Here is a 19,115-nt window from a genome sequence, read left to right as displayed (position 1 = left end):
CGCACTACCCTCTGTAGTGCCTTGCGGTCGGAGGCCAAGCAGTTGCCATACCAGGCGGTGATGCAACCAGTCAGGATGCTCTCGATGGTGCAGCTGTAGAATTTTTTGAGGATCTGAGGACCCATGCCAAATCTTTTTAGTCTCCTGAGGGGGAATAGGCTTTGTCGTGCCCTCTTCACGACTGTCTTGGTGTGTTTGGACCATGATAGTTCGTTGGTGATGTGGACACCAAGGAACTTGAAGCTCTCAACCTGTTCCACTACAGCCCCGTCGATGAGAATGGGGGGCGTGCTCAGTCCTCTTTTTTTTCCTGTAGTCCACAATCATCTCCTTTGTCTTGGTCACGTTGAGGGAGAGGTTGTTGTCCTGGCACCACACGGCCAGATCTCTGACCTCCTCCCTATAGGCTGTCTCATCGTTGTCGGTGATCAGGCCTACCACTGTTGTGTCGTCGGCAAACTTAATGATGGTGTTGGAGTCGTGACTGGCCATGCAGTCATGGGTGAACAGAGAGTACAGGAGGGGGACTGAGCACGCACCCCTGAGGGGCCCCCGTGTTGAGGATCAGTGTGGCAGATGTGTTGTTACCTACCCTTACCACCTGGGGGCGGCCCGTCAGGAAGTCCAGGATCCAGTTGCAGAGGGAGGTGTTTAGTCCCAGGATCCTTAGCTTAGTGATGAGCTTAGAGGGCACTATGGTGTTGAATGCTGAGCTGTAGTCAATGAATAGCATTCTCACGTAGGTGTTCCTCTTGTCCAGGTGGGAAAGGGCAGTGTGGAGTGCGATAGAGATTGCATCATCTGTGGATCTGTTGGGGCGGTATGCAAATTGGAGTGGGTCTAGGGTTTCTGGGATTATGCTGTTGATGTGAGCCATGACCAGTCTTTCAAAGCACTTCATGGCTACAGACGTCAGTGCTACGGGTCGGTAGTCATTTAGGCAGGTTATCTTAGAGTTCTTGGGCACGGGGACTATGGTGGTCTGCTTGAAACATGTTGGTATTACAGACTCAGTCAGGGACATGTTGAAAATGTCAGTGAAGACACTTGCCAGTTGGTCAGCACATGCTCGGAGTACACGTCCTGGTAATCCGTCTGGCCCTGCGGCCTTGTGAATGTTGACCTGCTTAAAAGTCTTACTCACATCGGCTACGGAGAGCGTGATCACATAGTCATCCGGAACAGCTGGTGCTCTCATGCATGCTTCAGTGTTGCTTGCCTCGAAGCGAGCATAGAAGTGGTTTAGCTCGTCGTGTAGGCTTGTGTCACTGGGCAGCTCGCGGCTGTGCTTCCCTTTGTAGTCTGTAATCGTTTTCAAGCCCTGCCACATCCGACGAGCGTCAGAGCCAGTGTAGTATGATTCAATCTTAGACCTGTATTGACTCTTTGCCTGTTTGATGGTTCGTCGGAGGTCATAGCGGGATTTCTTATAAGCGTCCGGGTTAGAGTCCCGTTCCTTGAAAGCGGCAGCTCTACCCTTTAGCTCAGTGCGGATGTTTCCTGTAATCCATGGCTTCTGGTTGGGGTATGTACGTACGGTCACTGTGGGGACGACATCATCGATGCACTTATTGATGAAGCCAGTGACTGATGTGGTGTACTCCTCAATGCTGTCTGAAGAATCCCGGAACATGTTCCAGTCTGTGCTAGCAAAACAGTCCTGTAGCTTAGCATCTGCGTCATCTGACCACTTTTTTATTAACCGAATCACTGGTGCTTCCTGCTTCAGTTTTTGCTTATAAGCAGGAATCAGGAGGATATTGTTATGGTCAGATTTGCCAAATGGAGGGCGAGGGAGAGCTTTGTATGCGTCTCTGTGTGTGGAGTAAAGGTGGTCTAGAGTTTTTTCCCCTCTGGTTGCACATTTAACATGCTGGTAGAAATTAGGTAGAACGGATGTAAGTTTCCCTGCATTAAAGTCCCCGGCCACTAGGAGCGCTGCATCTGGATGAGCGTTTTCCTGTTGATTAATGGCCTTGTACAACTCATTCAGTGCAATCTTAATGCCAGCATTGGTTTGTGGTGGTAAATAGACAGCTATGAAAAATATAGATGAAAACTCTCTTGGTAAATAGTGTGGTCTACAGCTTATCATAAGATACTCTACCTCAGGCGAGCAAAACCTCGAGACTTCCTTAGTATTTGATTTTGTGCACCAGCTGTTGTTTACAAATATACACAGACCGCCACCCCTTGTCTTACCAGAGTCAGCCGTTCTGTCCTGCCGATGTAGCATATAGCCTGCTAGCTGAATGTTATCATTGTTGTCGTTCAGCCACGACTCCGTGAAACATAAGATATTACAGTTTTTAATGTCCCGTTGGTAGGATAACCGTAATCTTAAATCGTCCATTTTATTCTCAAAAGATTGAACGTTGGCTAATAGGATTGATGGAAGAGGCAGTTTACTCGGCCGCCGTCGGATCCTTACAAGGCATCCGGATCTGCGCCCGCGATATCTCCGTCTCTTCCTCACGCGAATGACGGGATTTGGGCCTTGTCGGGTGTCTGTATGATATCCTTCGCAGCCGCCTCGTTGAAGAAAAAATCTTCGTCCAATGCGAGGTGAGTAATCGCTGTCCTGATATCCAGAAGCTCTTTTTGGTTATAAGAGACGATGGCAGAAACATTATGTACAAAATAAATTACAAATAACGCGGAAAAACACACATAATAGTACAATTGGTTAGAGCGCTGTAAAACGGCAGCCATCTTCTCCGGCGCTGTTCTCCTTGTAGACTGTGTGTGTGTGTGTGATTGTTTAGCGTCGTGTCGTTTACTCTCTCTTTGTTGTTCTCTTTCTCATTATTAAGTAAACTTTGACCTTGTTAATTCCTGCGTCTGCGTCCTGCCTCTTCGTATATCAGTACTCGTCACAAGTAACCTCAGATGTAAAATAGTAAATAATGGCTACTTCTCAGAAAGTATTAAATTGTCAAGAGGAGTAAAACAAGGTTGTCCACTATCGGCATATCTATACTGAACAAAATATAAACACAACATGTAAAGTGTTGGTCCCATGTTTCATGAGCTGAAATAAAAGATCCCAGAAATGTTCCATACGCACAAAAAGCGTATTTATCTCAAATTTTGTGCACAAATTTGTTTACATCCTTGTTAGTGCGCATTTCTCCTTTGCCAAGATAATCCATCCAACTGACAGGTGTGGCATATCAAGAAGCTGATCAAACAGCACGCTCATTACACAGGTGCACCTTGTGCTGGGGAAAATAAAAGGCCACTCTAAAATGAGCAGTTTTGTCACACAACAAAATGCCACAGTTTTGAGGGGAGTGGATTTGGCATGCTGACTGTGGGAATGTCCACCAGAGCTGTTGCCAGAGAACGTAATGTTAATTTCTCTACCATAAGCCACCTCCAACGTCGTTTTAGAGAATTTGGCAGTATGTCCAACCGGACTCACAATCGCAGACCATGTGTAACCACGCCAGCCCAGGACCTCCAGATCTGGCTTCTACACCTGTGGGATCATCTGAGACCAGCCACCCGGACAGCTGATGAAACGGATGAGTATTTCTGTCTGTAATAAAGCCCTTTTGTGGGGAAAAACTCATTCTGAATGGCTGGGCCTGGCTCCCAAGTGGGTGGGCCTATGCCCTCCCAGGCCCACCCATGGCTGAGCCCCTGCTCAGTCATGTGTGATCCATAGATTAGGGCCTAATGAATGTATTTCAATTGACTGATTTCCTTATATGAACTGTAACTCAGTAAAATCGTTGAAATTGTTGCATGTTGCGTTCATGTTTTTGTTCAGTATATTTATTATGGCCATCGAAATGTTAGCTATTAAAAATCAGATCCAAAAATAATATCAAGGGGCTAGAAATCCAGGGCTTAAAAACAAAGGTGTCATTGTACGTTGACGATTCATGTTTTCTTTTAAATCCGCAATTTGTATCCCTGCACAGAAGATGTAGATAATTTTTCTAACCTCTCTGGATTAAAACTGAATTATGATAAATCCAAATTTACTGTTGTCCATTCAGAACATTCGTCTTCACCAAATTTGCTCGACGCACTGCTTGAATTGAACTCTGCATCCACTTCCGCCATCTTCCCACCAAGACCCAGCTGCCGGTCTTCAGTCCTCTACTCCACCTTCATGCCAACGACAGGCTTTGGTCTATCTTGGTTATAGTTATAAAAATCTTTGAGATGATACTGCTTAGTGTAAAAGAGACAAGACTCCCCTACGTATTTATTTGGAGAGTGACACTAAAACTTTTAATTTGGCTCTATACTCCAGCATTTTGGATTTGAGATCAAATGTTTTATATTAGGCGACAATACAACATGTCACCTTTAATTTAAGGGTATTTTATATATATATCTATCTGTTTTACTGTTTAGAAATGAAAGCACTTTATGTATCTAGCTAGTCCCCCCATTTGAATGTGTCATAAGTATTTGGACAAATTCACTAATAGTGTATTACATTTAGTCAAAAGTTTAGTATTTGGTCCCATATTCTTAGCACGCTATGACTACATCAAGCTTGTGACTCTACAAACTTGTTGGATGCATTTTCTGTTTGTTTGGTTGTGTTTTGGATTATTGTGCCCAATAGAAATAAATTGTAAATAATGTATTGTGTAATTTTGGAGTCACTTTTATTGTAAATAAGAATAGGTTTGTGAACACTTGTACATTAATGTGGATGCTACCATGATTACGGATAATCATGAATGAATTGTGAATAATGATGAGTGAGAAAGTTACAGATGCACAGAGATCATGCCCCCAAAACATGCTAACCTCTCACCATTGCCAATAACAGGGGAGGTCAGCAGTTTTGGGGGGTATGACACTATGCCTCTGCAATTTTCTCACTCATCATTATTCACGATTCATTCATGATTATCCGTAATTATGGTAGCATCCACATTAATGTACAAGTGCTCAAAAACAATAAAAGTTACTCCAAAATGATAAAATGACTGCCTAAAGATAGAAGATCTTGTGATCCTAAGTTCTACAGCTGCACCATCGAGAGCATCCTGACTGGTTGCATCACTGCCTGGTATGGCAACTGCTCTGCCTCCGACTGCAAGGCACTACAGAGGGTAGTGCATACGGCCCGGTACATCACTGGGGCCAAGCTTCCTGCCATCCAGGACCTCTATACCAGGCGGTGTCAGAGGAAGGCCCTAAAAATGGTCAAAGACTCCAGCCACCCTAGTCATAGACTGTTCTCTCTGCTACCGCACGGCAAGCGATACCGGAGCGCCAAGTCTAGGTCCAAAATGCTTCTTAACAGCTTCTACCCCCAAGCCATAAGACTCCTGAACAGCTAATCATGGCTACCCGGACTATTTGCATTGCCCCCCCCACCCCCTCTTTTGCGCTGCTGCTACTCTGTTTATTACTATTTATTACTATAATAATAATAATAATATGCCATTTAGCAGACGCTTTTATCCAAAGCGACTTAGTCATGTGTGCATACATTTAGTCAATGCAGTGTCCTATGCATTACCTATGCATAGTCACTTTTACTCTACCCACATGTACATATTACCTCAACTACATCGACTAACCGGTGCCCCCACACATTGACTCTGTACCGGTACCCCCTGTATATAGCCTCCCTACTGTTAATGTATTTTACTGCTGCTCTGTTAAGGGCTTGTAAGTAAACATTTCACTGTAAGGTCTACCCTGTTGTATTCGGCGCATGTGGCAAATAAAATTTGATTTGATTTTGATTCAGTTTGGGTTGGGTGAAAGACAAGAAGACAAAATGAAACTATTGAGGACGCACTTAGCCTTCGGCATATAGTTGCTCAGTTAGGCATCAGCTGATAAACCGATTTTTCTTTACAGGCAAACCACAAATTAGGGAACAATCAACAAAAAAGGGACATTTTCAATACGTTTCTATTCCTGCCTTCTTGACATCAATCTTGGCCAAAATGAAAAGGTGTATGTTGTTGTCAACTCAAAAACACTGTCTCTTTAAATCCTCAAGGCAGCCTCGTTTCCGATGTATAAAACCTGTGACGTATTGTATTTCATTTTTTGCACGAGAAGAACGTCGTCCATTCTACAAACCGCTTTCAGCCACAACCAACTCTCTTTTAGTGGTACAATACGGATAACGTGTAGCTAGCTACCGGAGATTATTACATTTGATAACATAGTTGAGAACATCAAGCTGGTGAACTTTATAAAGTGGGTTGTTTTGGGACACTGCCGACCGACTGTAAACCAAGTAAACGAAAACGGTACAGAACGTTAGCCACATGAGTTCCGACGCTAAGCCCGAGCCTAAAAAAGCCAAAATGGAGAATGAAAGCAAATATCTCCCCGAGCTTCTGGCAGAAAAAGACAGTCTGGATTCTTCATTCACTCATGCAATGAAACTTCTATCTGCAGGTAATATTTTACTTAAATATTTTAATTGAAATGCATATTTGCAGTGACTCCTTGAACTAGTTTGCTAGCTGATGTAGCTGTAAAAAAAAAAAAGACGATAGCTAGGCTAACGTAGCTAACTAGCAGGTTACCTAACCGTTCTGGTTGTAACGTTAACACTTCTGTGATTCCTACAACAAACTATTTGTGTTGACCTAAACGTTAGATTATTATTGATCATAGATTCAATACAATGGGTTTTGCAAAACCCACAACATATAGCCTAGTTAGTATTACTAACTATGTATAAGTGTTGGCCTTGTGTTGGACAACAATGGTTGCCGCGGGAAGAACGGCCTGCTAGCACGAGGCTCGAATGGAGAAGAGGCATGGCACGGAGTAGGATGGGTGTAGGGAATATGTAGGTAACTAGTTAGGTAACGTGGCTGTTATGGCCTCGAACTTTTCCGACGTGCAAATTAATGCTTATGGAAGGCTGCTGCCCATTTGTGAGTTTTCTTATTAGGCATTACAGTCAGTAACTAGGTTTCCATCCAATTGCCCACAGATTTTCATACGAAGATTCTAAAATCCGTTTAAAAACTATTTGAATTTCCCCACCAGCGATGTTTCCATCAAATGTATCCAACAGCTCGCAGGTATAGCCTGATGAGATTATGGACAAAATAGCGAGATTATTTTTATTTGTCAAAAGGCAGTCAATCAAGCATCAATCATCGTGTCGCCGGAATAAGACCCTAGATATTTTTTGGAAAGTTACATCAAGCTCATCACCGTGCACTTTCACCACCCTGTGAAATTCATAATTACTTTTTACATCTGTAGCATAATAAACTGCATGCTTTCCTAAATCGTAGTGGGAGGACCGCACAACATATCATCGCGTGACTCCAAGTAAACATTATGGTTATTATATCAATATTTACGCATAAAGTATTTTCCACCGCAATTTCTCTCAACAGTAGCTAGTTATATGAAATAGGGCTGCTTATTTGTTAGTGCTGTAAAAATGTGTAGTTGGCTGATTCCTCACGAAATCCTGATAAATACCATGATTTTTTGTTGATTTTCACAATGTATTCCATAGAATGTACCTTCTGGCAGAAGGATTGTTGACATATTTTACATTTGTATCTAAGCATAATTGTGAAATAATTGCTGAGTTGGCATATGTATGGCATTTTGGCCTTACACTTGTCTATGTTTCAAATGTAGGTGCGACAAAGCAAAAATTGGTGTCATATGAAGCTTTACCGCTTGCTCTGGTATGAGTAATATTGTTTTCAATAACAATTAATTTATGAATATTGACAAATATAAACATAAATATTGAGGAAATGCCATTTTTGATGTGGCAATTTATAATGTATATTGTTGAACATAATATACTTTATGGGCATATCAAAGTTCTAGAGCGAGATCTCTGCAAGTTTTAAAGTTATCGCCCATTTTAAACAGAAATTGGCATAGTAGGTAACCAACCACAGCCCTCATTTACTTGCATCCTGCAAATCACCTGCACAGGGCGACCATTTTGAATCCAATTTTACATTCATTCTGTTGCCGGTAATGCTTACAAATTGGATCATAACTCTAAAAGTAGCGGAGATCCCACTCTGGAACTTTGATATGTATGTAGCGTGAGTATTATGTTAAACAATATATTAAAAAACAAGCTAAATCAAAATGGCATATTTTCACTTCTAAAATGTAAGATTCATTATTGAGATAAAAAGACTACTTGTATTACAGAGCAAGCGGTAAAGCTTCATAGGACACATTTTTGCTTTGTAGCACATACAGATGAAACATTGTTTTTTTAAGGAGGCCTGGGTATGGCCAAAATGTAAAATATTCCAACTACAATTAAATATTTCTCAACTTTTAAGATCCAAACGTCAAATATATTTCAACAATAGATCCTCCAAAGGACCATTCTATGGATTGCATTCTGTGGAAGTCCCCCAAAATCATTGCATTTTGTCCTGTTTCGTGATTAATCAGCCACTTTATTTTCTATCCATCATAACTACATTTGAATCTAAGTTAATGTTTACACTCATGCAAGTCACTTAGATTTCTACTAATAAACATTTCCCACTCTTACAGCTGGATTCCTGAATTTATCTTGCGAATACCTGCAGATGATATTGCAGATTTGAAATTGGTAGTAGACAGCAGCTAGCTTTCACATCTGTGGGTTAAAAAAAAGAAGTGATGTCTGCTACAAAGTTACTGTGCAATGCTGTAGGCAGGACATTGTCACAATATGTTGGAACCTCTGCCAGAAACCTCAAGGCTGCTGTAATGGCAGCCAGAAGCTGAGCATTGTCCAGGATGTCTGGTTGGCCTGTCTTTAAAGTATAGGAAGATGGTTTCTGTAGTTAAGTGTCAGACCAGGTTATAACTGGTTCCGTCCTGCTGCAGGGCCAGTTAACAGCTTGCTTGCAGCCTGCCTCTCCCCCAGAACCAATTTTCCCCCAGACAGTTCACCACTGCCAGTCTGTCTCAAACTAAACATGAACATGCATTAAGAAGAGTTTCGAATCTATGTTTTGGGACCAACTTTGTATTCTACTGTCTGATCAGCTACTTTTTGTCAATGATGTGAACTGTGTGGTGTAACTTGAGACCCACCCACTAACTTCTTTGTGAGGAAATGAGGGAGCTAGCGTGTCTTTGGGTCTCTTGTATTTTATCTTATGACTCCAGGATAGGATGTTGTCTAGTAGGCCTATTATTCTACACTTTGATTTGACCAAGCGCTGCTAATTGCTTGGAAATTATGAGCATTTCATGAAGCTCTTGCACTATGCATTTATGATCAGTCTTTGTGAATGATAGTGATGTTAGTCAAACTAAAAAGCCATGTTCTGTTTCTCTGTAGAGATAGAACGGATTCAGAAAGGAGAGACAAAGAAAGAGACAGAAAGAGAAACTTACCTGGACCTGTTTACCACAAAGAACATCAAGGTCAAGGAACGTGTGCTCATTCCTGTCAAGCAGTACCCAAGGGTGAGTACATATTTTTTTGTTGTATTTGTTCAATAGAAACCTTCAGTTTGGGCCATTGCTTTTCACCTGTGATTACTTTAGGGTGGGAAACATATACTATGCTCAAAGCATACATTATCCTTTACTGTCAATGGACTCTTGTGTCACTGACATAGAATGAACACAACTTGCACCCCTCAGGGTTATCAGTGACCTGAACTTTAATGGATATGACTGCATGTAGTGGAATTATTATTTTAATAGGAGAATTTCATGGGATTGAATTCAGAATGGCATGTCACAGTGCTCATTCTGCCATGCAGTTAGTCCCCCAGTGGTGTCTACAAAATGGCTCACTTAAACAGGCATAAATAATAGAAAGAGGACAGCTGGTTCATTCCTCTTCAATGCTGTGTGCTGAAACTGCTTTCTCATATCTACTGCTATTAAACATGGATCAACTTCCTGCTGTCTCTTGGGCAGGCTCTCGCACTGTCTCTTACGGTGTCTGGTCTGTTCGATATCCCCTCTCAGCCTTTTCCTGCATGAATAAGTGTGGTTGGGGAGAAACCAAATGGCCCTAGCTGTCACGCTAGAGTGCCTGAGTGATTAATTAATCTGTAAATATGACCTACTCTTGCTGGGTTTTCCCCCTGCTGCAGCAGCCTGGCTCTGACATGCTTGTCTGTAATGTAGTGTATCCCCGCTCTCCCTTAGACTGGAAAGGAAAGACCTGCAGCATGCTATAGTTTAGCGTCAGTGATGCAGTATCTTCCGCAGCCTATTACCATGATCTATGTTTCAATAACCATGAATACAACAATTTCTGCACCAAGAACATCGAGGCTATTAGTGAACCCTTTTTTTATTTCCACAGTTCAACTTCGTTGGTAAGATTTTGGGACCCCAGGGGAACACGATCAAGCGACTCCAGGAGGAGACTGGAGCAAAGATCTCAGTGTTGGGCAAAGGTTCCATGAGGGACAAGGTGAAGGTAAGAATGGAGGGAGGGTGGAGTTGACAGGGTACATGTGGAGAAGAGTCCCTTTGTAACAAACATTGCGGTAATCGGCTGTGTAATGTGCAGAATTCATTGTCATTTTTACATTGTTAAATTTCAGGAGGAAGAGCTGAGAAAGGGTGGCGAGCCCAAATATGCTCATCTGGGCATGGAACTGCATGTCTTCATAGAGGTGTTTGCTCCCATACCTGAGGCATACCTGCGCATGGCTCACGCCATGGACGAGGTCAAGAAGTTCCTCATCCCTGTAAGTATCCCAGGCAGCATCCTGCTTCAACCAAAGACATTTTAAAGTTGTTATGTATGGGTCTAGCTATTTGATCTATGGTAGCTTAGCAATGGTCCAAGATTTTTCATCCTGCTTCCATGTGATAATGTCAGACCTGTCATGTTAATGTAGCTACTCTCTTTACTCTTTATAAGCAGGACACCATGGATGGTATATGCCAGGATCAGTTCATGGAGATTGGCTACCTGAATGGCGGTCAGGATTCACAATCCAGGGGACGAGGGGGCCCTCCAGGCAGGGGCAGGGGAGCACCCCCACCCAACTCAGCAGGAGCCAGGTAGGACTCTCTGCCTGACAACCCCTTACCTTTCAAGACCAATAGCCTTCAGAATCCTAAAAAGGTAAATTTACGCCTATTTTTTTTCTTCAGGGGGCGAGGAATGCCACCTCGTGGAGGAGCCCCCCGTGGAGGCACCCAACGTGGTGGAGCTTCCCGAGGAGGACCTCCCAGGGGTGGTTCTGCCAGGGGGGCTCCAGCTGGTCGGGGTGGACCCCCCTCTACACCCGCTAGAGGAGGCACAGCACCCCGTTCCAGACCCCCCACCCCAGGGACACCAAGGATGCTCCCGTCTCCAGCCCACTCCCACCAGCAGCACCAACATCAGCATCAACACGCACCACCACCCAAGGCTGAGGCCTACAATGAATATGTAAGTCAAACCACTCAATCGTTAAGTCATTGGGTTGTATACCTACTTTCAGAACTGAAGAGCTGTCAGTTTAAAGATTGATTTATTGTAGGTCTATTCATCATGGGTGACATGTCACCTCATTTGTGTTTAAGCCCCATGGGACTTTTCTAGTCCACTTGAGTTTTTTATTGTGACATGCTAGTAGAATTCTATGTTTTACATGTACCTTGTCATTTTGTGGTAATAATGGCTTATGTTGTCTTTATTTCCCCAGCCTGCCTATGAAGAAAGCTACGCTGAGCCTGCATATGAAGGTTATGACAACTATTACAGTCAACAACCTCCACAAGCGTAAGTATCTTTCTCATAATATAATTGCAGAGTGAGTTAAAACAATGAAGTGGACAATCCTCAGAAGATTGGAATATCAGACTCTTTTGTTTTATTTATTTTTTCTCGTTTGAATTGTCAGAGGAAAAATTAAGGTGGTTAGGCTGGATTCCAGCAGGCAACCAACCCCTCTGATTCAGAGGCGTTGGGTTAATTGCGGAAGAAGCGTTTCGGTTGAATGCATTCAGTTGTGCAACTGACTAGGTATCCCCTTTCCCTAGTGATTTGAATTTCCGGGAACCTTTGTAATTACACTGATATTGTGCCATGTTTTCAAATGAATGCTGTGAGGTCCCAAACATTTAACCCTCTCTGTATTCAATGTAGTCTTAAAGTCTGTCTTAAAAGGCTCTTTGACATACTCTTCTCTTCTCAGGGACACTGAGTACTATGACTATGGACATGGAGAGGCTCAGGAGGCTTATGAACCCTATGGTAAGATGGCAGTAAATGAATGGTGGTGAATGTTACTGCAACCAACAAATTTTTTCATACATTTTGAAGTAATGAAACTGACGTAATTGGTCCAAACTGGTCCTTTGTCCATTTGTTGTACTCGATGTTGTGAAGGAATTGACCACCACTCTTTGTCACACTGCATGTATCCAAACATTGACCTATGCTTTTTTTTTTTTCTGTAGCCCAGGACGATTGGGAGGGTTCCTGGTCCTCCACTGGAGGCAAAGCCCCTCCAGCGAGGCAGGATAAGCGGGGGGCCTACAGAGAGCATCCATACGGAAGATACTGAACAGACTCCGGTAGAGGGTTGCCCTGGCAACTGTCTCCCATTGTAACTCACTTTTAACTCCAAAGTAATTTTCCAAAATGTTTTTCTTTAATTTTCTGTAGTTTTTTGTTGATTTTTAATGATTTGAGAGCAGGACAACCGGATGTATCGTATTGAGTGGGCGTAGCAAGGATTTGGGGAATACGTTTTCATTCAATGTTTGTTCCCACTGCATCGTTGACAGTTTTTTAAGATCTAATTTAATGGTTACTTAGAGAAACGTGATACATTGTATAGTGTTAAATGTTCTTTTTGAAGGTTTGTTTCAGTTTGTCTGTCTTGAGATGAGTTGTGACAGTTGCAGACTCATTTAGGCTGCATTTCTAAAGTATTTTCTAGCTAAAACTTGATTAATGGCGTCAATGTAACATCGGTAACTAGACTAAGAATGAATGGGGAAGAACCCAACTCATTTTCTAGACAAATCATTTTTGTAGAAACTAACATTCCCTATAGATGCATAGATTTCAATGTTATTTGTTTTGTTTTTTCAAACTTTCGTAGGGTTTTGAAATCTAGGCGTATTAAACACAGACGGACTGTCATAAAATATCTCCTTTAAGTAATTTCAATTCGTCTTGGTAGTAAGTACATTCTACTTTCGGTACCTTTTGCGATTGGCTTACTTTGGTCTACATCTTATTGGGCTGATTTTGATGGAAATGCTGAAAAATTACTCACTATTTGTTTGAGTGGTCCTACAAGGATTTGGACATGGTCTTCATGTAAGGGAAAACTGCAGCAAACTCAATATTATGTGCATACACTTAGGACAATTTTGTATATTGCTTTCTAAAGTTGTGCCGTCTCCAAAATGCATAGTGCTACGTACGTTTGTACTCTTTGCCTAAATAGGATACTAAATATATCCCAAAATGTATTTCTGCAGTGCGTTGTATCAATAAAGCCTAATTTGTTTTTGTTTTTTTTATCAAACTAAGCCTGGTATTTTGCTTTTCTTGTATAGTAATGCCTTCCACTACTAATAAAACTTGATTCTCGTTTTAAGGGTCTTCACAAAACTCCAAAACAATCACCAGATTATTGTATGTACATAGGAGACAAAAGCAACCAAAAAGAACATTGCTTTACTTTGATAAAGAGCACGTCCTCTTCATCTCTCTGTATTAAAAATGATCTAGAAGAGACCCGTTATGTCACCTAAAATTAAGATGGTACCTTAATCAAGGTAATGTATTTCCAAATACTTCGCTTGAAGGATATAGTGCTTGGACTTGTATTATTTGAAATCAATCGTTACAACGGCACATTTCCTCAAGCTTCCCAATGAGCCATGTATTTTTAGTCATTTGAAATAACTGATTTTCAACAGTATTTACAATCAAGCTTGCAGGGATCTTACTTGACTTTGATGCAAAGTCATGCTGGCTGGTTTTATTAAAGAAAAATATCGCAGAGGAGAGGATGCTAAAAGCCTAAAGATCACGTCAAGAAGGTAAAATTAACCCCGACTGTCATTTGTTCGATATTTTTGTCTTATTCACAAAATGCTAGAACCTGCTAGTCATCCAAAACCAGTTGTCCAAAACTGCATAACTGAAAAATATGCAATGATAACCTGTCTCAAATAAAATAGCTGTGCAAAATTATTGTAATGCAACTCTTGCGAAAATTGAGAACAGTTTATGGTCCAATCATTTAAAATGCCTTCTGGCTTTTTTATTTTGTATTGTTTTAATGTTAAAATGTTCAGCATTTGTAGCAATCTTTTAAGTCATGGTTACAAAAAAAATACATTGGCAGCCTTAGCTTGAGTTGCATGACTTTTGCAGTGAAATGTTAGTCTTGCATGAATGATTGTCCATCTTTTACTACATGTAGTTGTCAACAGCACTTGCACATGGGTCTCATTTGTATTTCTGTCCCCAGGTATTCCACGTTAGTCCCTCTGGGTTTGAGAAAGGCATTGGATTTGAGCTGAATGTCCTCATGGTAAGTAGTATCTTCAGCAATATCATGTAATTTAACAATGCTAAAGCTGCTACAGTATTTTTGTATTTACTATTAGTAAAATAAAGAACTGATGAAACCAAGTCTGCCAACTGAGTATTCCTCAGATTCTACGTTTGCTTGTTGAATTTGTCCAGAAAGCTCTTAGTCCCCTTCACAACCAACTGCAAGGTTTTTGAATGGACCCTCAGACTGACTTTTGTCAGGGTCTTGACCGGCTCTAGTAGAAAATCAAACCAGGTTTGTTACGTAGTACCTACTGATAGACTGAAGGGGGAAATGTTGGTGTTTTCCAATGAGATTTGATCAAGGTTTCCCTCCATCCTCAAACTGTCACTTTGAGAAGTGCTCTGTTTTTGTGGCTCATGACAGGGTGACTGAATTTAAAATCTTTTCAACAGGTATAATCCAGTGAAAGGCCTTGGCTGCGCAGATTTAAGGCTCCTGGCAGTCTGATGTTTTGTCGGGGATTTAATTGTCAGGACTGCCACAAGGCTTCTTTCGCTCAAGATTAATCCGTTTTGTTAGAAATGAGGATAAAAGAATGAGCTCATTCCGTCACTTCGGGATAATGGCACTCCCTGGAATACAGTTGATTGTCTCCTGAGACATCAATATACGGCCTACAGTGCATTCAACTTGAGTTTAGATGAATTCACTGTCTGGTTCCCTATAAAGCAGCTTGGAGAATGCTCCAAGAGTACAGTACGAGGAACCAAGTTGGCGTATTATCTTCCTTTGGTTCCTGATTTCCTTGACTTGATTATGTTCATTTTTTACCTCACGTTTTACATTTTTAAATATGTTGACATGTGTGATTGTAAAATTGTAGTTGCCACAGGAAGTTCTTGGATGTTTTCTGTGCAGACTTAATTTAAAATTTCTTAAATAAATCTCAATATCCTGACTGCTGTTCTTTCTTAATTGTATTGTCATGGGTGTTTTGAGGCTTATAAAAGGTAAATCCTTCAGCTACCTTTTTTATATTTAAATATAGCCTTGGTTACTGTATACATGGAAACTGCATCTCTTATCATAGGCCTCCCCCCCCAAATCTCTTCCCTTACTAAATAAATAAACACAATCTCTGGGTACTAGGTGTCTGTAATGGCAGCTTTGAGAGAGTGGCTGCTCTGCTCGGGTTTCTCGCTCTCACTACATTTCCCGTCTGGTGAAGCTGGGTAGGGATGTCTGGCCCCATTCTGTAAGGATGGTGATGGACAGAATATTGATGAAGGGGATAAAAGGAAAGCGACTAAGACATACGCTGTAGTGTACTGGAGCTACGACCCTTTAGTTGGAACTAACAGGTAGCAACAAGTGAATGCTCAATGGAGCATCTAGTGAAGTTGGACTCGATGACACAATTTAGTAGAGTAGTGGTGGGAAAAGTACCCAATTTGTCATTGAGTAAAAATAATTCTATACAAAATGGCTCCTGTGAAAGTGAGTCACCCAGTATACACTACTTGAGAAAGTATTTGTGTTTTAAATATACTTAAGGATCAAAAGTAAATGTAATTGCTCAAATATACTTAAGTATCAAAAGTACTAATAATTTCAAATTCCTTATATTAAGCAAACCAGATGGCGCCATTGTCTTTTTAAACATTTATTTTATTTACGGAAAGCCAGGGGCACACTCGACACTCAAATGTTGGTGTGTGTTTAGTGAGTCAACCAGATCAGAGGCAGTAGGGATGACATGCGATGTTCTCTTGATATGCGCATGAATTGGACCCTTTTCCTGTCCTGCTAAGCATTCAAAATGTAAAGAATACTTTTGCGTGTCAGGGAATATATATGGAGTAAAAGGTACATTATTTTCTTTAGGAATGTAGTGAAGTTAAAAGTTGTCAAATATAAATAGTAAAGTACAGACCCTAAAAAACAACTTGGGTACTTTTAAAGTATTTTTACTTAAGTATTTTACACCACTGCAGTCGAGACTGGTTGCTGAGACTGAGACAATGTTCTTAGCAGCTGGAAAATATGGAGAGGAAGTCGCTAGAGCAGGGATCACGGCCTGTGGGTGATTTTATTGGGGGGGGAGACATGACTAAAAACACCAGCAAATCAGCTCCTTGTGATTACAATTTTGGAAGTCATTGCCAAAGTATTCCCACACATAAAAGAGATGTGATCGTATACAATATAGGCAAGATTTGAAATAGTTTTAGTCATGTTATCTGTTTGGGCTTCTTGCAGTCAATTTGCAATCTACAAATTATTTGTAATTATGTTCCGGTCCCCTGACCGTCCGCTCAAGGAAAAAATAGGCCCCTGGCTGAATCTAGTTGATGATCCCTGCGCTAGAACCTATAAGACTGCCAGGTGCTGTGGTCTGTTTTGCATATCAGACGATGTGAGAGGGATCTGATTTAAAATCTGTCAACATCAGAATATATATACTTTAACAGCGGATATGTTTTGTCTGTAGTTGGCAGGCAGAATGATGCTATTATCTGACACAATATGAGAAAAACACCTGTTGTCATGGGGCTGAGCAGTCCCTCAGACACCTGAACCGGAGGCCACTTCAGCAGGATGGAAATAAACACAGTGGGGAATTGTCTGAGACCTTTGAAAGGAATTAAAATATGTACATATAATTTATTCTGAGGCCAACCTCCCTCCAAATGCATATACTGTTCTATCTCCAAAGTTCTCATCAATTCTGAAAATGTATCTTTCCCCCTGTGACATCGGAAACTGCAAGCATGCACAATATGTTATCAGATTGGATCAAGGCATTATCAGTTATTTGATTTCCTGAGGCTCATTGTCAGAAACGAAATGTTGCTGTTTCCACAGTGATGGCATGCACTTTTTTCTCTCATCAATATGCCCCATGAGAACTGCAGGCAGTTAACTCATTACCATACTTATTAACAAGAGTATTGCAAGTGCATGGTGAAATGCCGATTTATTTGGGTTCATCAAGTTGACAACCTGAAAATAGAGGTAGAAATGGCTCTAAGGGACATGCTGTTGAGTAGATCTTTTAAACTTGATTTATTATCTGTGGGTGATTTCATGAGATTCACAAGATACATCATTCACATAAAAAAAATTGAGCTTTTACGTAAACCTTTTCCGTTACCATAGAGATACCAGTTTTCCTAATTTGTATGTCTCCAATCCCCAGACCAACTAAATGCTGACTGTTTTTTTAAGGGGGTAGATCAGCTTTAAAATTGCAGATAGATTGTAACTTCCATCAATGTAGTTGCATCACTTCCAATCCCCCATATTTTTTTCTCGCATATTTTAAAATATATTTTCAGTTACTTTCCAACCCCACCACCCCTCCCCTAATTGGAGTAAACTAGTGAACAACAACGCTTATGCCTCTACTTCCAGCGTATACATACTATATACATTGGAAACAGTCAATTTTACAATAGTTCTATTTTGCTTGTTTTTACTTCTGACCTTCTTCAACCTCTCCGATCGTACTGTTGACGTACCGATTCCATGGCAAAGTGTTTATTAACTGATATGCAAAACGATGCCGGATTCAAAACTTTGAATTTTTCAATTTAAATAATTATGTAATATTCTTGCTACCAATAGAATGTTATTTAAATGGGCAATCTAACCAGCTCTGCAGATTTTGCTGCGAAGAGACCGAATCATTAGATCATTTGTTTTGGTACTGTCCGTTTGTAGCTTGTTTTTGGTCACCGGTCCAGGAATGGCTGAAGGATTGCAATATTTACCTGGAGCTAACCCTGCAGATAGCACTACTGGGTGATCTGAAAAGTCATAGTCAATCGATCAATAATATAATACTTTTAGCAAAAATGTTTATTTTCAATTAAAAATCTGTAGAAACAATGAGAACAGAAGGGTTCAGAATGTTTGAAACAGTACAGTTGAAAAATATATGGCAAATAACACCATCCATATTGGATTTCTAAGAGATAGATGGGAGGGGTTGAATGGAGCTGAAGGTTGGGACTAATAACTAATAAGATAACTAATGTAAAACATACTGTGTCCATTATAGGTTAGGAACTTTTGGGAAAGAGCACAGTTTGAAAGATATGGCATATAGACGCAAACAGGATGGACATCATTAAAATGCTAACACTTAGTTGTGGGAAAATAATGACAATAACATAGCTATTCAAATAGTGGTTTATTTTCCAATCTATTTCTTCATCTTTATAGATGTCAAAGAACTGGACAGGTGAAAATAAATTCCCAGGAGCCATCCACCAAAATTGCATACACCTGTCCTGTCCTACCAGCGATGAATGAAAGGGGATGCAGGAACGCTTGAAGCATCTATAGGTTGATGAGAGTGAGATGCAGGTCTATGCAAAAGTACAGTCAATGAATTCATGCATTGAACAATATATACTAGGCCTACTTATAATGTTGATCTGATCATAACAGCAAAGCAGTGCACATACTGCACTGTAAAGTTTATGGACTGAATGAATATCCTGTGGTACAAATGACAAAAACACAACCAGTTCTATAGTTACATAAAATGTTTAAATTAAAAGATAAAAGCTTTTACATCATATTATTCTGGTAAAATTGTTAACTCCTGCATCTCCAGATGTAAATGATCAGGATCTATTATGTAAATACAGTATTACCACAGATAGAACAATGAGACAG

At 40.8% G+C, this 19,115-nt stretch overlaps 1 protein-coding gene across 3 annotated transcripts; it reads left to right on the top strand.

Moving 5' to 3' along the window:
- Positions 1-6,040: 6,040 nt before the first annotated feature.
- LOC121544980 (KH domain-containing, RNA-binding, signal transduction-associated protein 1-like) lies at positions 6,041-15,387 on the top strand. 3 transcript variants are annotated; one of them, XR_005996174.2, is made up of 11 exons: positions 6,041-6,396; positions 9,284-9,411; positions 10,268-10,384; positions 10,512-10,658; positions 10,835-10,977; positions 11,071-11,350; positions 11,607-11,683; positions 12,099-12,157; positions 12,364-12,534; positions 14,400-14,462; positions 14,882-15,387. XR_005996174.2 is itself a non-coding variant. In XM_041855274.2 (9 exons), the coding sequence occupies exons 1-9, from the start codon at positions 6,264-6,266 to the stop codon at positions 12,468-12,470; spliced, it is 1,188 nt and encodes a 395-aa protein (XP_041711208.1). In that variant the 5' UTR covers positions 6,041-6,263; the 3' UTR covers positions 12,471-13,449. The 3 variants fall into 3 exon arrangements, 2 of the variants coding, with proteins under 2 accessions (XP_041711208.1, XP_041711207.1); XM_041855274.2 differs by lacking the exons at positions 14,400-14,462; positions 14,882-15,387 and having other exon boundaries at positions 10,838-10,977; positions 12,364-13,449; XM_041855273.2 differs by lacking the exons at positions 14,400-14,462; positions 14,882-15,387 and having other exon boundaries at positions 12,364-13,449.
- Positions 15,388-19,115: the final 3,728 nt, after the last annotated feature.

The sequence above is a fragment of the Coregonus clupeaformis genome, chromosome 29 (assembly GCF_020615455.1).
Source record: "Coregonus clupeaformis isolate EN_2021a chromosome 29, ASM2061545v1, whole genome shotgun sequence".
In the NCBI taxonomy this organism is placed as follows: Eukaryota; Metazoa; Chordata; class Actinopteri; order Salmoniformes; family Salmonidae; genus Coregonus; species Coregonus clupeaformis.
This window is presented reverse-complemented; position numbering and strand designations above follow the sequence as displayed.

Excerpts from the sequence above, each read along its gene's own strand:
- LOC121544980 (XM_041855273.2), top strand. The coding sequence starts at position 6,264 with ATGAGTTCCGACGCTAAGCCCGAGCCTAAAAAAGCCAAAATGGAGAAT. Across the intron at positions 10,385-10,511 it reads CCATGAGGGACAAGGTGAAG|GAGGAAGAGCTGAGAAAGGG; the intron begins GTAAGAATGGAG and ends GTTAAATTTCAG. Across the intron at positions 11,684-12,098 it reads AGTCAACAACCTCCACAAGC|GGACACTGAGTACTATGACT; the intron begins GTAAGTATCTTT and ends TTCTCTTCTCAG.